Source organism: Ambystoma mexicanum, chromosome 1p (genome assembly GCF_040938575.1).
Source record: "Ambystoma mexicanum isolate Mex_15411 chromosome 1p, UKY_AmexF1_1, whole genome shotgun sequence".
Classification (NCBI taxonomy): Eukaryota; Metazoa; Chordata; class Amphibia; order Caudata; family Ambystomatidae; genus Ambystoma; species Ambystoma mexicanum.
This window is the reverse complement of record NC_090921.1, coordinates 1269035782-1269054149: the sequence shown is the minus strand read 5'-3', so window position 1 is coordinate 1269054149 and position 18368 is coordinate 1269035782. Positions and strand designations below refer to the sequence as shown.

Here is an 18368-nt window from a genome sequence, read left to right as displayed (position 1 = left end):
TTGCAATTGGTCATTGTGTTACAAGTTATGCATTGGGTCATGTGGTGAGTATTCATGCTAATGTGAGGGGACTTATGTGAAGAGGATGGTTTTCATAGCTTTGCGGAAGGTGGTGAGGGAGGCCTCACCTCGGATCGTGGGGGTGGGGGGTAGGGCATTCCAGTGAATGGGTGCGAGATAGGGGAAACTGGATCCGCCCGCTCTGGCTTGTTACCGATCATGTTACCGAAATTAATTTTAATGAATGAAATGATACAGAAAAAAATTATTCTATTAATTCTTTTAATTAGGGCCCCCTAAACCTCGTTTCACCATGCAGTATCATCACCCGCCACACCTTTTAACCCTTTACTCCCCATCCCCCTATATATTTATTTTTTGTTATTTTTTCAGTAACATTTCATTCTTTATTTTCATTTTCGGTAACATCACTGGATACCTACCGCGGCCTGTAGTGTTAAAATGTGTCATCTAGCTGCATTAGAACACAAGCACCTTCGTCATTGGCTGCTAATACTGACCTTGAATGTACATTATGTATTATTGTAATTCCAGCAGGGATTAACCTCTTAAGTGCTGGAGTGGGCAGGGGTATCAATGATTTCCTACGTAATTCAGCATGAAAACGACATGCACTTAGCACTTGAGGGGGGTGGGGAGTGAATTCAAGGGGGTGCCAAAGCTTATTTTGATCACTGGCAGGCCAGCCTGTCAGGCGATTGGTGTGATTGATAAGAATGGGAGAGGGGTAGCAGAAATTCTCTAAGGCCTGAATTCCTTTTTGGGGTTGCAGGGGGGCTGCCCACACTTTCCAGCGGCCACTCCCAAGGTCGCATTGGAAGGGAGAAAAACTCTTGCCTTACACCCCCGGGGCTGTTACAGTATTTCCTGCTGATCTGAAGTCTTCACGTGCAGTGCATTCCCTGGCCTCAGGGTGGGGGATTGGCTGATTGTTGAGTTACTCCGCTGTTCTTGAGTAATATTCAGTCCGTGTAGCTGCCATGCACCACTACTGTACCCCTTGTATTTCAACATTGCTTCGTTTTGCTTTTTTATTATGTGAAAAATTGATAAAGGCTTAAACAAAAATAAAGAAAAAACATTGGCTGCAAAAGACAGAATGGGAATAGTGGGTTGGGTAACTGTTCCCTTTTTCTCAGTATGATGGTATAACCACAGGGAAAGCACTCTACTGACACACACTCTGCAATATTCACCCAGGAACACAACACTACCTTTGATTATTCACAATGAAAAGTGTTTTTAATTCTCTTGATCTCAAATTTCACAATTCATTCCAATGCCTGCAGGTGGTATTAAAGGGGTGGAGCCAGCCTCACAATATTGGGGAAGCTGGAAGTCAGTATTAAAGAGCCAGTTAGAAGTGGCGCCATGAGCGCCTGCACCATACCCATTGCCCCATCAAGCCCACGGTCAGATTTGCCTTTGCCTTGTGCGCTCTGGCCTTCGTAACCCTCTGCATACACCACCTGACTCTCTGCTCCCAACTGGCCTGGGGAAATGTTAGGGGAAAAGTAAAGCCTTGCCGACCCAATGTGCAAGCGCATTGTGGCCGGCGGTCTGATAGGTTATGCGTAATGGAGATGGCCTAAAGTCAAGAGGTCATGGCTTATTGAAGTGAGGAGCTTGATTGGTGGGTGGGCTGCAACTGGGGTGGGGCCAGTTGGTCAGATCTTTGATGTCTGATCTAAGGGGCCTGCAAGTCTAATGGTTGGTAGGTAGTCAGCAAAGGGCCTCATTATGAGTTTATCAGTAAATCTGATGATATAGTGCCAATGTTATTTGCTGCTACTACCACTCAATCCACGGTTTAAGATGAGTGGTATGCCTGTGTAAATCAGCCTCCCATGGAGTCCATAGGTCTCCATGGGAATGTTTGGCGGATTTACTGTGAGCAATATTTCTGGATGGGAAATTCACTGATTGTTGGGGGTTAAGTGGAGGAAGGACCTGCAGCTTTTGGCTTTTGCTGAAGGTGAATCGTCCACTTTACCTGACTAGCCCCGACCCTACAGAGCATGTGGAGCCCAGGAGCTACACTGTTCAAATTCGGGAGGATCCAACAGGGATGAAATATACACTGGTGTCTGCCCACCTTATCTTGTGCAGTGTCAGGAACAAAGCTATTTTGTGTTATGTTATGTCGAATGGCCATGATTTGTGCATCAAAGAGCAGAGTAATGCCTTTGCAGAGAGTTGCTGGGTCGTTGTGTTTCAGAGCGATAGCGGTACAGGAGTGAAAGAATGACACCCGACGGGAGGGTAACCTTTTATTTGTTTCCTTCATGAGTGCAATGGTGTCGATTCCTTTGAATTGCTCTTTTGGGCGACATAAGTGTTTGCATGAATTTTATTTTAAGGTACATGTTGTAGGCCTATAGTAACCCGGCCGCCCAGTTCACCCTCATAGTTAGATTTTCTTCATGACAATTTCTTCTGTCCTGATGCAGAGGGCTGCCAACAGCTGGAGAGCGGGTTGGACCTAGAGCAGCACCCCGGCGCCGGAGCCGAGGACTTGGATGATTCTCAAATCCGGCTGCAGCTGAAGAGGAAGCTTCAGAGGAACAGGACGTCCTTCAGCCAGGAGCAGATCGAGGCCCTGGAGAAAGGTGAGCGCGTCTCCTCCTTTTCTACTCGCGCTTCCCGATGGGTGCCATTTCTGCAGGGTGGCGCAGTGCGCTGCCTCTGGCTGCTCATACCTCACCTTTGATTTCCTCGTACTCAGTATGAGGGCATTGTCACATCATGCCTTTACCTGTCTCTTACTTTTTTCCTCCACCCAGGGGTTTTGCTAGGTCTGGAAAAGATCCGGGGCTAGGCTAAGGTCAAGACTGTTGGGACTCGGGGCTAGCTAGCCTTTGGTTGTACCCATGAGCTTCTATCTGGGGCTACAACCAAAACACCTGAGGCTTTAATGCCCCCCCTTAGCGACGCTTCTGCCTCCATCTCCGTACCGTCACACTCTCACACACGGCTCGTGGGCTCGCCTTCCTCTTCACCCTTGGTGCCCACTCTGGTCCCCTTTGCCACACAAGCTCCCAATGTGGTCATTAAAGACCTGGTAATATCCCTCTTGCTTCTTGTCATTCCATGGAGTTTCCTTCCTAAATGACCTTGCCTTCCCTTGATGCTCCGGGCCGCACATCTCTTCCTTGCTTCCTCAAATGGATTATTCCCATGGGGAAGTCCCTGATTTCAGGGTCTAAGGAACACCTGGATGTGCAGCATTCACAAAGGTCTGAAGGTTTCTTTTTGAATTTGACCTTTAGGGACCCTTTTGCTGACATTCGATGGCAAGCTTTTGCATTGATATGAACGGCTAGTGGGAGGTGGTAATGTGTGGACTGAGGCGGAAGAGAGATACTCTTTGCTTATAATATTTCTTATCTAGCGCTACACATCCATAGGTCTCAGAGCGCTCAAATAACAGAAGACATTATTATCCCGGCTTTGCTTTGCCTGCGTTCCTCCACCTGGTTTTCCTATGTTGTTCATGGCGAGGTTGCCTTTGCCCTTGTCTGTCCTTTATGTTGTTTAGTTTCAGGCAGCAGCCTGGTGAGGAGTGAGTAGCATGCTGTATAGTAAGTACACGTGCATTCATGACGGATTAGTTACTGGTGTGGATACATATGCAGTTACACGGGGGTTCCGCCAAGCGCAAAAGTGCTGGATCGGAAGCGTAGTGCGAATTGTGTTGGAAAACAGGTACAATGCAAAATGCGCCAGCCACCCTGCCGGTGTTTTCCCAGGCACCAGTCAGATTCTAGAACTTTCATTGTATTCTGTAGGAGATCTGGCATTAAATAAAAAACTTTTCGGTGAGAGGCTGCTGCAACTGGAAGTATCCCACTCATCAACTCATCCCAGCAGCAGCGCAGCAGAGGCTGTGATGAGCTGAATATGGCAGCTGGGCAGAATGGCTTCTGACCCTTATGCTATGCTATGTTAAGTTGACTTATACCACGTACCACTGCCATTTTCATGGTCTCCAGGCACTCATGTGAATCACGTGGCTCTGTAAGGCAAAGTGGGTTGGGTTGGTTAGTGGGGGAGAGAGGCATAGAATAGATGTTGTGCTCATCTGGTGATGTGTGTAGAACCAGGGGCAACTGGCAAGTGTGTGTGAGCTTTCTGGGTGTGCTTTGTTTTGTACATTGGGTCTTGTTTTATCCGGAAGGGCGGCGGTCAGTGTTTGAGTTATTTCATTTTGCAGTGTACGTATTGGTTTTGTAGTTTGGTAAGAGCGTGATGTGCGGTTTGAGTATTTTGGTGGGGTGGTTTCACTAGTCCTTTGGGCGCGTGTGGTAGATGAAAGGTGTGGTTGTGTGGAAGAGAGAAAAGGGGGTGGTTAGTGGGTTTTGGGTGGCCTCTGGATATTGTGCAGCTGTGTTGTTGTTTCTTTTGGCAGGTATTTAGCCCATTTCACTGTGCTGGGCTCACACCTATTAGGAGTGGTTATTTTATGAGGTTGGGGTGGCCCTCTTGTGGGGGTGGTTGTTGCATAGTTTGTTTAAGTTGATATGTGTGTGTTGAATAGCCATGTTTTTAGTCATTTCCTTTAAATTGGGTGGTTTTCCATCGTTCCTATTTCCTTCGGGATTGAGTTGCATAGTTTGGCTATTACATGGGAGAAGGCGGTTTCTCCAAATTCTCTTTTCTCGTAGTGTCTTGTATCTGTTTGATGTTGGTGCTAGATCTCAAAACTCTTCTCTGTTGGTATTGGGTGATTTTTGCTTGGAGGAATTCAGCTCCTTGTCCGTGTATTGATTTATGGGAAATGCAGAGGGCTTTGAAATTGATGCACTTCTTCACTGAAAGCCAGTGCAGACTTCTTAGGGCTGGTGTGATGTGGCCTTTTCTATTCAGTTTCGGGCATGCCTAGGAGAGGCTATTTGCGTAGTGTATTCTTGATAAAACCAAGGAAATAATCACAAGCTTTCTGCGAGGGAAATTGAGATAAGGGAGGTTCCCTCGAATTAACCAAAGGTGATAGATGCATTTTTTTGCTATTGTTTTGATTTGTGGTTCCAGAATAAAACCACTGCCCATGAGGATTCCCAGATTTTCTTTCACTGTTGATGTCTCAGGTTGGCTTCCCATGCTCAAGGGCCGGGTGAGGGATGCCTGTGCTTGATGGTCTTCTCCTGGGGAAATCATTATTTCTGACTGTTAAGAGGCTGGTTTGATTTTGTGGCCCCCGGGGATTCACCAATCTAATTATTCACCCGATACCCTTATTTTTGTAACCTGCTTCTAACTGCAAGGACCCGTCAATGGTTACCCTGGGTTACCATGTACTCCATGTTAATGTCTTCTATGAAATAGTATATTGCACAACAATAACTGTTGATTACTTTGACTAAAGTGGAAGCCTTGTATCCCGAAGCCCCACTTGGCGTCAGAAAATAAGACAATCCCAACCCATTTCCACAACTATCAGTATAATATATATTGCAGTGTTCTGCTATACTATTAAATCCTAAACATTGTGTACATGTTATCCTAAAGTGCCAAAATGCATGCATTACAAATGCCTTCTAATTTACAGAGTGTTTAATAGTGTGTGTCTATGGACCAGCGAATATAAGTAGTCTCTCTGCTATTATTATTATAATATTTATACAACGCAAAACTAGCTAAGAAGCAGCAGAGCACTGTACAGCCAAATAAGGGTAACATTAATTGAGGGACAGACAGTAACACAGTACAATTAACAAGGTAGCACTGAGTTGCAGATAGTCACCCAGTGGTTGGAGAGTAGTCTCAGAGTTTAGGTAATATCAAGCTGTGAGTGAAAAAGTCAAGTTTTCTGCTCTTGCAGAACAGGAGGAGTGAGGGAGCGGTTCGCAGTGCTACAGGGTTGGAATTCCCTAGGAATGGCGTGTAGCAGGAGTGTGACTTTCCTAGTTTGTTTCCCTTGCAAGCCCGTCTAGTCCTGAGTCTGACAATGGTCCTACTGCACGTATGTTGCAATCTGCTGGAGGCGCAGTGGAATAACTTTTATTTATTTATTTATTTGAATTTGTAAAGCGCCAAACTGCCCTCGGGCATCGCAGCGCTGTTAAAAAGGATTAATTAGTTACATAAGGGCATTTGGGGCATACATACATACATGTTGCTTCATACAATTCCAATTAGTGCTTAAATAGTGGTTATATAGAATGGTGGGCAAGTGTATGATGCCAGCCACATCTTACACGGCGGCAGCTACATGAAGTTGCGAGGACAACATCGGTGGGCAAGAGCATGATGCCAGCCACATGTTGCATGGCGGCAGCTACAAACAATTGCGTGGTCAAAATTGGTATGCAATATACAGGTGGTCACGCTCAATGAGTAAGTGCGTGGTGCCCGGCACAGAATACAGACGAGGCAGGCTACACATGGGTGCATGGTTGGTGTGAACGTAGAATAGCATGGGGCCAGTCCCATATTGGATGGTGGCAAGTGCATACTAATCCGTAGGTTTCCAGTCAACGGGCAACAAAAAATGGAGCGAATCTCAGGTATGGCGGGCAGCTACAGACACTTACTGGCTGGGGGGTGAGGGGGTGGCACATGCGACTAAGCTGGGGGGAGTACACACATACAGGGGGCAGCGGTGGGGTGGGGGGAGTACACAGATACAGGCAGCAGCGGAGGGGTGGGGGGAGTACACACATACAGGCAACTGCGGGAGGGTGGGGGGAATTCACACAAACAGGAAGTAGCGGTGGGATGGGGGTACTTACAGGCGACTGGCATACTGTGGTGCACAGGGGTAGACAGGGCCTTTGTTGTGGGCCTTGGGTGTTAGGCCGGCTCCCGCCTCCCGGTCACTTCAATTGACCTTTACAGGTCAAACCAGCCAATGGGAGAAGGGAGGGGAACCTGGCCAAGGCAGGAAACCTCTGTGCAAGATGGAACGGCAATCTTGTAGGGGCCAAACAAAGAGGAAACCTTAGCACACAGTTAAGGAAAATAGCAAAAGTCCATAGGAGGCTGTGGGCACAGAAGTGTGGATCAGTTCATGCAGTTCTCGGGCTGCAGGCATCATAATAGTCATTTTTGTATAAAAAATGAAGCAGTCGGTGCAACGAGCGCAATAAGCACAAAGTTGCTTTTGGGCTTAATCAGAGCGCGATGTTGCAGTCCATTGATCTTATGCTGGCAGGAAGAGGGCAGGAGGAGCAGGGGCGGCAGGCTGCGACTAGGGCAAGATGAGAAACTTTGCTGAAAATTTTGGAAGGGACATGACATCTAAAGGAAAGGGGCCCCTCCCAAATGAGGGGGACAAAATGGTGCCCTACGAAAGTTGGGGGGACAAACACCCTTGTCCCCCCCTAACATTATGCCTATGTGAAGGCATTTAACTCAGCCACTAGGTAAGAAGGTGTGCCGACCAGCCCTGACTCACAAAGAAAGACCAAATGCCCAGACAAAGTCCATTGACATTGAATGTAACATGGGAAGGTGAAAAGTAAAAAACAAAAAAAGTTTTTTCCAGCAACTGAACTACTTTCGACGAAAAAAAAAACACTTACATTTGTTCCTGCTGAATTGCTTGTAGCCATCCTGTCATACTCCAGCTTTCCAGATTGCTCGGGCTACTACAGGAGCAAGCGAATCAGGGTGCTTTAGTGTCTCTGTAGATGTGCACCTCGAGACCATTGCCTGGCCATTGCCACTCTTCCAAACACAGCAAAACAAAGAGGGACGACTGGAAGGTTTCGAGTTAATCTTATACCTCTGGCACTTTCTCTGGGCAACCCTCCAGACTTCCGTTCTTCGCCTGAGAAGCCAAGACATTACAGAAAAGGGAAAGACCATATGCAAATCAGGCTTGGTCCCACACACAAAGCGGCAATCCAGCCCAAAACGCTAGGTTACATCCCTTCTGCACAAGACCACAAGCATCGCCAGACATGTTTCGGCCTTGTTGGGCCTCATCACCGAGGAGTAGCTTGCGTCTCTAGGCACAGCAGGCCCTGGACCCAGGTCTGGGGTGACTTAAGCAAAACAAAAGAGGTGATGGCTGGAAGGTTTAGAATTAATCTTAAATGTTTGGCAATTGCTCTGGGCAACCCTCTAGACCATCACTGTTCACCTGCCAAGCCCTTACTAATCCAGACACAAGCATTATGCATATGCAAAGTGGGTTTTGATGGGGTTATACCACCCTATACATTCTGTTGCAAAGAAGCATGTGTACAAATTGCGCAAGCGTACTGCAATTACTGCACACACATGTCCAAATGATCGATGAGAAACGCCTATTTTGGGGTTTTGTCAATGTTGCGCTATTTGCCCTGGTAAAATATGCAGCGGCAGTGACACTTATGCGGCCATGAAAGTGTTTTTATAATCAGGTCCATTCTCTAGATTTTGCAATGACCATAGTCCTGCCTTCCCATCTTGAGGAAAGTGATGAATGGAGATTGGAAATCTACTGAAATGACTGAGAACAGCGGGATAGGAGAAGGGTGCAGGACTGGGAGAAGGGTGCATCCTAGCAGGGTGGTGCCGCTGAGGGCGGGGTGCACGGAGAGAGCGATGTAGCAGCAGTGGGAAACCTAGGGCTAGTGAAAGACTAGTCCACAGGGAAAGATTGGGATGCAGGATAGGGTGGGAGGGGAGGCATCGATGCATTTAACAGAAGCAGAGGGGATAGTGAGAGAGGTGTTCAGGGAAAAAGTGGGGTGGAGCTGCAAGCTTGGTGTGGAGTGCGAGGGGGTGTAGATAGAAGAGAGATATGCAAGATGGTACAGTGGAACATGTGCAAGGAGCACGCGGAGGTTGTGGTGCAGGTGTGAGTGGGGTGCAGGCAAAGAGGGATATGTTATGTTGATATGCTTTTGTGCTGGGCCGAATCACCACCAGAGTAGTTTCAAAGCACCTATGCATGTCTATTAAATAGCGGAAGTAGAAGTGAAAGAGGAGACAGGGAACAGCAGGACAGTCTGTGGGTCAAGATTGAGGTAGATCTGAATTTGGGGCACAGTATTGTAAACAGTGGATGCTACAGCTTGAAAGTGAGGTGCACTGGCAAAGCTGACCTTTTGTTGCAGCACTGAAATAGCAGGCAGTGCTATAAGCAAGGAATGAGCTGTGTTGACACTGTTGTGTGCAAAAGTGTGTTTACATATGCATTTCCAGAGGATCCTGGGCACCATTAGAGGTCCTACCTCAAAAACAACTCTCCATGGGCCTGCAATTCCCAAGACCCTACCCACATCCTGCCTGGAAGATTCGAAGCCATCTTGAGCATGCTGATTGGCTCCCAGAGGGTCATGTAACCACAATTTGTGACTGAAATCTCATTTTAAGGTAACGTTTTTTGGCACATCCTGCATTATCAGAGCATCAGGTGCACCATTTGAGGATCCTGCCTCAAAAACGAAACTCCCTGGGACTACCACATCGAGGACCCTCCCTGCATCCTGCCTGGAAGCCACATTGAGCACTCTAATTGGCTCCCAGGGCGTGATGTGACCACATCAAGTGACTGGAATGTCACTTTAATGTCACATCCTGCGTTCTCAGAGGATCCTTTGCACTGTGTGAGGGCGCTACCTTAATAATGGAGCTCATTGTGTCCATACAACACCCAGGACCAGGACTCCATCTGTCCTAGAAGCCATCTTGAACACTCTGATTGGCACCCAGAGACTCTTGTGACATATAGTTTCCCTTGTTATTCAGTCTTGGCTCAGCATATAGACCTGGAATCTGCAGCTGAGTGCCAAAACAAGAAAAGGGCAACACCCTGTGTGGGCCTATAAGGGCCAGACAGTGTCTATGGTCAAACCGTCTGCTCATGACAGCACTTTGCTGTGCTCGCCCTTTGTCTGACTCTTGCTTACATACAAAGGGATCCTTTAACCCAGTGAATCGTGGGTCACTGTGTTAAAGGAACCCAGTGGCTCACTATTCACTTGGGAGCTGCTGTTACCTCAAAGAACCAGGTTTTGGACCTGTTAACTGTCTTTTATTTAAGGCCCCATTCTAGCCCAACTCAGATCCTACACCTGCTCATTCCCAGAAAACCTTTCCCACCTCCGTTTTTGCAAACCAACCTAACCTCTCCCTCTTGGGGTACCCCTTCCTTTACTGTCTTCATTTGCCGTTTGATTCTACCCTCCATTCCCTCCATTCCTCTTGTACTCACTCTTCTCCTAACCTTCCCTAATATCTGGTAGTCACAACTTGGTCTAACTTATACCACACTTCTCCTCTCCCCATTTCCCATCTTTCCAGCTGCTCCTGCACCCCTCAAACCCGATGTGCTGGTTATCTCAGAATCACTAATCTCAGCTATCCCGCTGACCTCCGCACAACTCTCCTCTCCCCATCTCCCATCCCTCTTCAACTTGGCCTCTGGAATGCACAATTACTTTGCCACAAGTCATCCTACATCACTGACCACTTTCACCTGTATCACCCCTATTTATCACTTCTTGCTCTCATAGAAACCTCAGTCTCCCCACATGACTCTGCTATTAGTGACTCTCCACTCTGATTCTGCTAACTTCTTGCACTCGCCTTGACCTGGTGGAAAAAATGTTGCAGTGTGGTTCCTCGTCAATACATCTCTCACCACTACTCCTTTTCTCCCTTTGACAGCACCTCTTCCTCTTTTGAATATCTCACTTTTTAGCTCCTACCTCCTACTCGTCCCACTGTTCTGGCTCTCTATCGGCCTCCTTGGTCCTCTCAACTCCTTATTCCCTGACCTGAACCTTCTCCTTTAGTCCTTTCCACTGACACTCCCATTGTCATACTGGAGGACTTTAACCTTCCCCAGTCCTCCAATGGTCACCCACCTTGAACTTAACTCCTTCCACTCCCTCCACGGCCAGCCTACACACTATGGAGGGAACTCTCTAGACCTCGATTTACTCTCTATTTCCCATCCCTGCCATCAGCCCTGGATCATCTGTGAGACTCAAACCCTAAACAAATATACAGAGTGACTACAACACTGGCGCACAGTGCTTACTTTTCCACAACCTCATACTTCAAAAAGTGAACCTCCTCTCTTCCCAATCGCCCCTGTAAACCTTGTATCTAATACCCAAGCTTTGCAAACCCTTCGCAAGCAAATGACCATTGCCTCCTCAGACTCTGAGAATGATTTTGCTCACTACTTTTCCCCTAAAATGTATAACATTTGTGACACTTACACAGCCCTCCTCTCCTTCCATCACACACCCTCCTTCTGTGCCCCACCTCTCTCCCTACCCTTACTACTCTCAAGAGCTTCTCCCCGCCTCTCCTACTGAGTTGTCAACCACCCTTCGCTGTGCCAACCCATTTTGCACTTCTATCAGCCCATTTTTCCCTCAACCAGTCAAAAGCATAGTCTCAATAACGCCCCGTACCTCTTGAATTCTTAAACCTCTCTCTCTCTTTCCACTGGAACCTTCCCTGCTGCCGTCAAATCATCAAATCCGAAACTGTCCTACCACTATTTAAGAAACTATCTGCTGACCCAGTTCACCTCGTTTCACTCCTTTCACATTACGCACAGGTCCTTGAGTGGGTGGTCTTAAGCCAGTGAGTGGTCTTCTACCAGATCACTAAATACCTTCAGGATAAGGGTGCTGGAGATCTACTTCAATGTGGCTTTGGTAGTAAACACACCACTGAGACTGAACTGATGCATGTCTACAACATTCTGATACTGCCAACGCAAAACTCTCTTCAGTGCTTATCTTCTGGGCCTCGCTGCCACCTTTGAGACTATCAACCACACCTCTCTCCTCCTCACTCTCCAGAACCTTGGGTTTTTCAAATCTTTTCAAACCTGCTCTTACCTGGATTGCCTCCTATCTGGAAGTATGTGCGTTTAAAATGTATGGCTCCATCCCTCTCCCGGTTGGTGTTCCCAGAAGATCAGTACTTGGACCTGTGCAATTCACCCTCTATATCCCTGTCTTAGGATGACTTATTTGATCGTTTGGCTTTCACTGTCACCTCTTTGCAGAAAGTAAGCAAATATTTTTCGAATATCCATACTGCAAACCAGCCATCTCACAATGGATTACCAATTATCTCACTTCAATCCATCCTGGGATGGCTCTCCACTGCCTCATGCAAACTCTTCAAAATGGAAGTCATCTGGATTGCCACACCGTCTATATTCAGCCATCTCCTTTCTCCTTTCTGCCGACCTTCTTGCTCCTTTGCCCAAGGCTCACAATGTTGGGGTGGTCTTCGATAGAGACTCCAATTGCAGCAATTCATCACTACCACCTCTAATCACCTTGCAAAAACTCTAATCTCCATCCTTGTGCTCAGCAAACTCAACTGCTGCTTGTGCCTACTCCTTCGTCTCTATTCCTTCCTTCGCACACGCTCTACTATTCACGCATATCCTTGCCCACTTCTGACTACCAACACCGTGCTGGTTAGATTATAATTAGATCTCCATGCACGACCGCTCCCTATTCAAGTTCCTCTCCTAGAATACAAAGCTATCAATGGTCTTGCTCTTCAGTACCTGGCTATCTGTATGTATGTCTACTCACTAGCCCATTCCCTCCGCTCTTCATCTGCACTCAACCTCACTGCCCTATACCCATCCACCCCTGTGCCTTCTCTTGCTCCAGCTCTTTCTCCTCACTCCACCTGCTTCATTCGAACCTGCTACCCATCACAATCAAAGCCAGTTCGACTGTGAATGTCTTCAAATCTCGGCCTAAACTTTAATTGTTTGCCAAAGAGGGAGAGCCCTGTCCCTTTCCCTCCTACCCGACAATACCCGCTCCCTCAAGTGTTGCCTAATGCTCTAATAATATAATCTAGTACATTTGTACGGTACTCTTCTTTAGTTCGAAGCACTTAACCCCTAGGTTAATGTTACCTTTGTTCATCACTTGTTTCTTATATTTTTTTGTTTGATCTTTCGTCCTGATCTATGTCTCACTTTGTTCACACCCTCGTAAACGGGCTCGCCACTTGTTTTTATCTTTCTGCTAATGTACAGACACCCTTGCGGTAAATGCCACACCACCTGTAAATGTGTTATTGTGAGTCATTTCCGATCAAAAAGTGAGATCCCCAGTTCTTCATGTAAATACAAATAAATGCCAAGCAAAAGTTACAGCAGAGCAGTGGCTGCTGCAAGTCAGGAGGATGTCCATTGACAGAGCTGTTAGTGAGCCCATTAATGAAGTAGCAGAAGGTGCTGCGCTCAGGAATGGAGTGAGGTCCCTCTGCAGAGCTTTCTGTGTGTCTGACTGCTAGAAAGCCTACATGAGGTACTTTATCGCAGCTGTGTGTGAGTGGTACTGGAAAAGCGATTGGTTCGACTGGAAATGATCAAGGCACTTCACCGGAGCTGTGCTTGCCTCTCAATAACGCAATAGCAGAACCTACAGCAGGTCGGGATGTCAGTGTATAGTGGTAGGTGTTGAAGGGCAGCAGTGATGTATTGTGGCAGAGCCATGTTTGGGTCTGAGGGATGGGCTATCAGGGGTGCTGAAGGTCAGGATCAAGGAGTATTGGCAGACCTGTGTACGTCCTGGTACTGAAATGGTGGCTGGTGCTGCGGGGCAGGGAGGATGTACTGTGGCAGAGCATTGTGTGGCTCTCAGTGATTTGTATTTGTATTTTATTTATTTATAAAGCGCAGCCAGGCCCTGGGGCATCTGGGCACACATCTTACATATACATCTGTTGCAGCAATAATAATAATATTTTCGCATGTATATAGCACTACGAACCCTCAGGTATCTGAGCACTGCTTATTATTACCCAAAGGCTGAGTTTGGCCCTGCCAGGATTTGAACCTGTGTTGGCGGGCGCCGCACTGATGTCAAAGCGAGCGCTCTACTCGCTGTGCCACTTGACCAGCTATACATAGATGGACAGTACACTATTATACATAGTTATTCAAACATAGGCAAAGTTATATACAGAGATTAAGTACAATGACGTTCGCTGGGGTCTGGTGCAGGGTTAGCATAGATACTGGGAGCGAGTTAGGACTCCTGCTCGCGCAGCCAGGTCTTTGAGTTTTTTCTGAATAGTGAGTAGAAGGTTCCGCTCTCAGGGTTAAGGGTAAGGTGTTCCACAATTGGGATGCTACCCTCCTGCCTTCTGTAGTTTGAATCTAGGAGGTATGAGGCAGTGTGTTTGTGCCAATCTGGTGGGGCGATTGGTGATGGATGCTGACGTTATGTTATATTGCTTTGCTTTTTTACTGCATCATATCACCACTGCAGTAGTTTCAGATGACATAGACCTGTCCAGTGAGTGGCACACTGTGCCCCTGCTTTCACAAGGGTCTCCAGAACTTAATCTGCCAGAGGAAAGAAAATGAGCAAGGGGAAGATAAGAGAGTGAGAAAGTGAGAAATAGATGCTGCAAACAAAGGGAGGCGGATGCAGCAGGAAAATAATGTTTTGTGATAACATGGAAGTATGTCAGTCTTGTTTGGTGGGAAACATTTCAGCAAAGGGGAGGAGGCAGAGTGCCCTAAAGTGTTGTGGTAGTTGGTTTGCGGTCCCAAGGAAGCATTGCAGGATTGCATGAGATCCTCGAAAGGGTGCTCGGGCAATCCTGGAAGTTTGGATTGAGGTGCAATGGCAGAGCTGTTTCAGTCACAGTATCAGAATATAAGAGGTTGCTGCAGGGCAGAAATAGGGTGTACTGGCAGAGATGGTTGTGAGTCATCACAAGCGCTGCATGGCAGGAATGTGTCATGTGCGTATGTGCGCACGCATGTCTGGGGCGTGCCTACTCGGGGAGAGATGAGTGCACTGAGGCAGAGAAAACTGTTTGTGAAAGAGGAAGTGTGACTTGGGCAAGGTTCACAGGCAGGCTTTGGGGAAGGCAGGATGTTTGGGACTTGTGCTATGCACCTGCTGTGCTTGACGAATAGACAAAAAAGGTGATGTGTTGGGTACTGATCCCGCACACAATTAAGAGCCAGGTCATGTTCCACCACGCATGTGAGCCATTGCTGAATAATCATAGCCTCAGACAGTCCAGTCAGCACTGAGCCATATTGAAAAGGAGCAAAGCCATGGCTAAACCAGGACAGGCTGAGCCATACACCCGGCGAGTTCTGTGGCACATCACGAATGAGCCCAACCATAGCTGAGACATACGTCATGTTGAGTTGTGTCATGTTATGTTGATTTATACCGCGCGCCGCTACCACCCTAGGGCAGTCTGCAGGCTCTCTATACGTCAAGGAAGAAAAGTCATGACTAAGTCATACTTCAAGACAGGTCTGCAGTGGTTCCATTCCCCCCTGCCCACCCTCAAGGGAGGCCCTCTTTTGCTGTATCAGGGACGTCATTGGGTTTGGTGAAACCTGGGACCAGAAAATGGATGAGGTTATGCAGCGCTGCCAACAGGAGATGCAAGAACTCTCCTTTGGGTCTATGGAGGAAGAACCCTAGGTTTGGTTTGTTATTATGGCTGCAAATAAAAGTAAACCAAGACATGTTCAAGCAAATAATCAAGCAACAAGTCTACCAGCTGCATAGAAATGTCAATCAAATAACTCCATTAAACACCAGTAAGCTGCTCATAGTTGGAATTGGAGTAGATGCTGTGCCTCCAGGCCAGAAACCCTCATGCTTTCAAATGGATCCAGTAAAACCATTTCTAATTGGCAGGCTGACATTTTCAAAAAGAGATAAAAGCAGTCTATGAACTAAACGTTCACCGGAGTATGCCACTATCAAGTGCCAAGCACGGCACCATCGGCCTCCCTCTCTACAAGGAGTGGCATGCACCTTTGCCAAGCCTGTCAAGTGCCCTCCTTTAGAGAGGGCAGATCCCCCTTTGGCACATAAGTGTTCATTTCCCAAGCTTCCTCCTTTAGGTTGTGCATCCCATACCCCACCTTTACCCACAAATGCTTGCCTTAAGGGAGGCATATGTCTCATTGGACCCGAACATCCAATATCCCAAATATCCTCAATGCTACCTCAAAGAAATCCCCATGTTTGACTCTCAAGAGCCCTGAAGCTGCTGCCTTTTGCTCAATCGTTTTGGAACTACAGAAAACCGCGATTTAACATGATTAAAAGACACTGAACACAGACCATGAGCTTCTTCAGCGCATGAAAGGATGGCTCTGCCAGTGTTCATGAAATGACAGATTACCGCCAGTGGCCGCATTATCGTTGCCGCATAGAGGTGACATGGTTGACATCCTTGGACGTGGCATGGAGGAGTCTATTTCTAAATGAAAATAATGATGACACACAGAACAACTGCAGTAGCATTAGTGTGTGTTTGAGTGGCATCCGGGGATAAGGACAGAGAAAGCATTTCAAACAACATCCTATGGAAATGAATCCACTTGCCGTGCCATCCATGCAGCGATTTATGGAAGAAGCCTGAGAAATGGCACCCACCGTGGGGTACTAAATGCCTATTCCAGAGCCAACACTAGTGGCTTAGCCAAATCTTTTTATTTTCTGTATAGCCCTTCTTAAAGTGGTCTATCTTTTATGCACTCCTAACTTTGACTCTTGACATGACATAATAGGTTATTTATAACGCACTTTATACCCAGAGGTTTCTAAGCGCGGACCCGGGGAACAAAGCTCTGGTGCTCCGTGTCGTATTGCTTCCAAGGCGAGCACGTTGCCCCTGAGCTATCCTCCTCCTAAGAAGACTGAGGCACAGAGAACAAAGGTGATTTGCCCAGGATCAAACAATATTTACAATGTGGGGAATCAGATTTCCTTTTTCCAAATGATGCAAATTCTCCTCAAACGGTTTAATGCAAATATCGCACGTATCCACCCAAATCCCAGACAAATATGATTTGTCATGAGCAAACTTAACCAAGCCGCTCACCCAAATGTTTATTGTGCACTGGATAGAAATGAATGGAATCACTTTGATTGGGAAATTGGGAAAGCATGTGGCGAGGAGGAAATCGAGTTAATGATGCCATTGCAGGTAGCAGAATTCGCAGACCACCTATTTGGTTCCAATGGGGTTTTGCCATTATAAAACGCTTCTGTGAATTTGGCCCATAGTCTTTCGACCAAATAAATGGTCTTCGAATTCTGGTACTGGCAATGGAATCATTAACTCTATTTCCTCCTTGCCACATCCTCTTGAATGCTACCATCACCGCTCCCACTGGTTCTACCACCTCCATTAATGTTTCTCCCTTACATAACTATTTCATTCAAATGTTTATCCACCTTCATCCATATGTCACTCTTTCTCCTTACATAAACATACAAATCGATTCTTCCACCACCCCAATTCCACTTCTCAATCTATGCATGTTTCACACAGTCTCATCTTCAATGCTGACAGACCTGTTAAATACTTCTTTTACTCTTAGTGAATCTAAGAACCTAGAACCACCTTTACCGGGAGACACAACCTTCTTTATTCTCAAGTAACCACCCGCCTTGAATTTCCTCTTGTTAGAATTCATCATGTCCAAACTTCCTTGACCTCTGCATTCCTTCTCAACACATTCCTTTAAGTTGACCCATGTTGGAATAAGCATGGTATTGGGCTGTCTGCCTCTCATAATTACAAACAGTGACTTCCGTCAATCTTCACAAACTGATGTCCTCACACACGACATCTTCTCCTCAATCACCGATCTCATGTCCCAATTGTTTCTGACTGCTTGCTCTTCAGCTTCCACCATCACCCTGTTACAACTTTCTACCTTGCGGTTTGTTTGCGGGTGGTAAAGCACCGATAACATTTACTTAATAGCAACCCTGCAAGCATACCTCATTATGTTCACACTCCTGAACTACAACCCATTGTCACTCACCATCCTCTTGGGATAACCCTCTCTTCTAAAAACATGTTCCAAAAACATCATTATTTCACTCGTGCTGACACCTCTTACCCTTTAAGTGCGACCCATCCAGAACAGTGATCCACCGTCACTATCAGAAGACTATTCTCTCTCTTTAATCTACTGTATGGCCCTACAATGTCAATGCCCAACTGCTCCCAAGCAACCACACACAATTCACTAATCTGAATCTTGAAACTTTTATCGAGCTTCTGGCAAGGCCAACAGTTTCTCACAAACCTCTCTACCATCAAATCCATGCATTGACACCAATACTTGGCTCTTAAATGACACTTTGTTATTGTGAATCCAGGATGACCTTGATGGGCCTTCTCCATCAAGTCCATCCTCAATTTCTCTGGTGGCACTAACTTGTCACCTCTGACCAACACTCCACATTGCATAGAATAATCCTCTCTAACCTCCCAATATGGTTTGACATTCTCTTCCAGCTCTCTATTAGCAGGCCATCCTTTACAAGTACTTGGTCTCCTGTAAATTCCTCCATCCATTTGTCTTTGGAAAGCACATCACTGACTGCTGCCACAACCTCCTCTTCTAG

At 46.7% G+C, this 18368-nt stretch overlaps 1 protein-coding gene across 2 annotated transcripts in view; it reads left to right on the top strand.

Moving 5' to 3' along the window:
* Positions 1-18368, top strand: part of LOC138452812 (paired box protein Pax-6-like) — a 244547-nt gene that overhangs the window by 155139 nt on the left and 71040 nt on the right. For both annotated transcript variants that reach the window (XM_069605155.1, XM_069605153.1), the window contains one exon: positions 2472-2630. In XM_069605155.1, coding sequence (XP_069461256.1) covers positions 2472-2630 — 159 coding nt within the window. The remainder of the gene's footprint in view (positions 1-2471; positions 2631-18368) is intronic.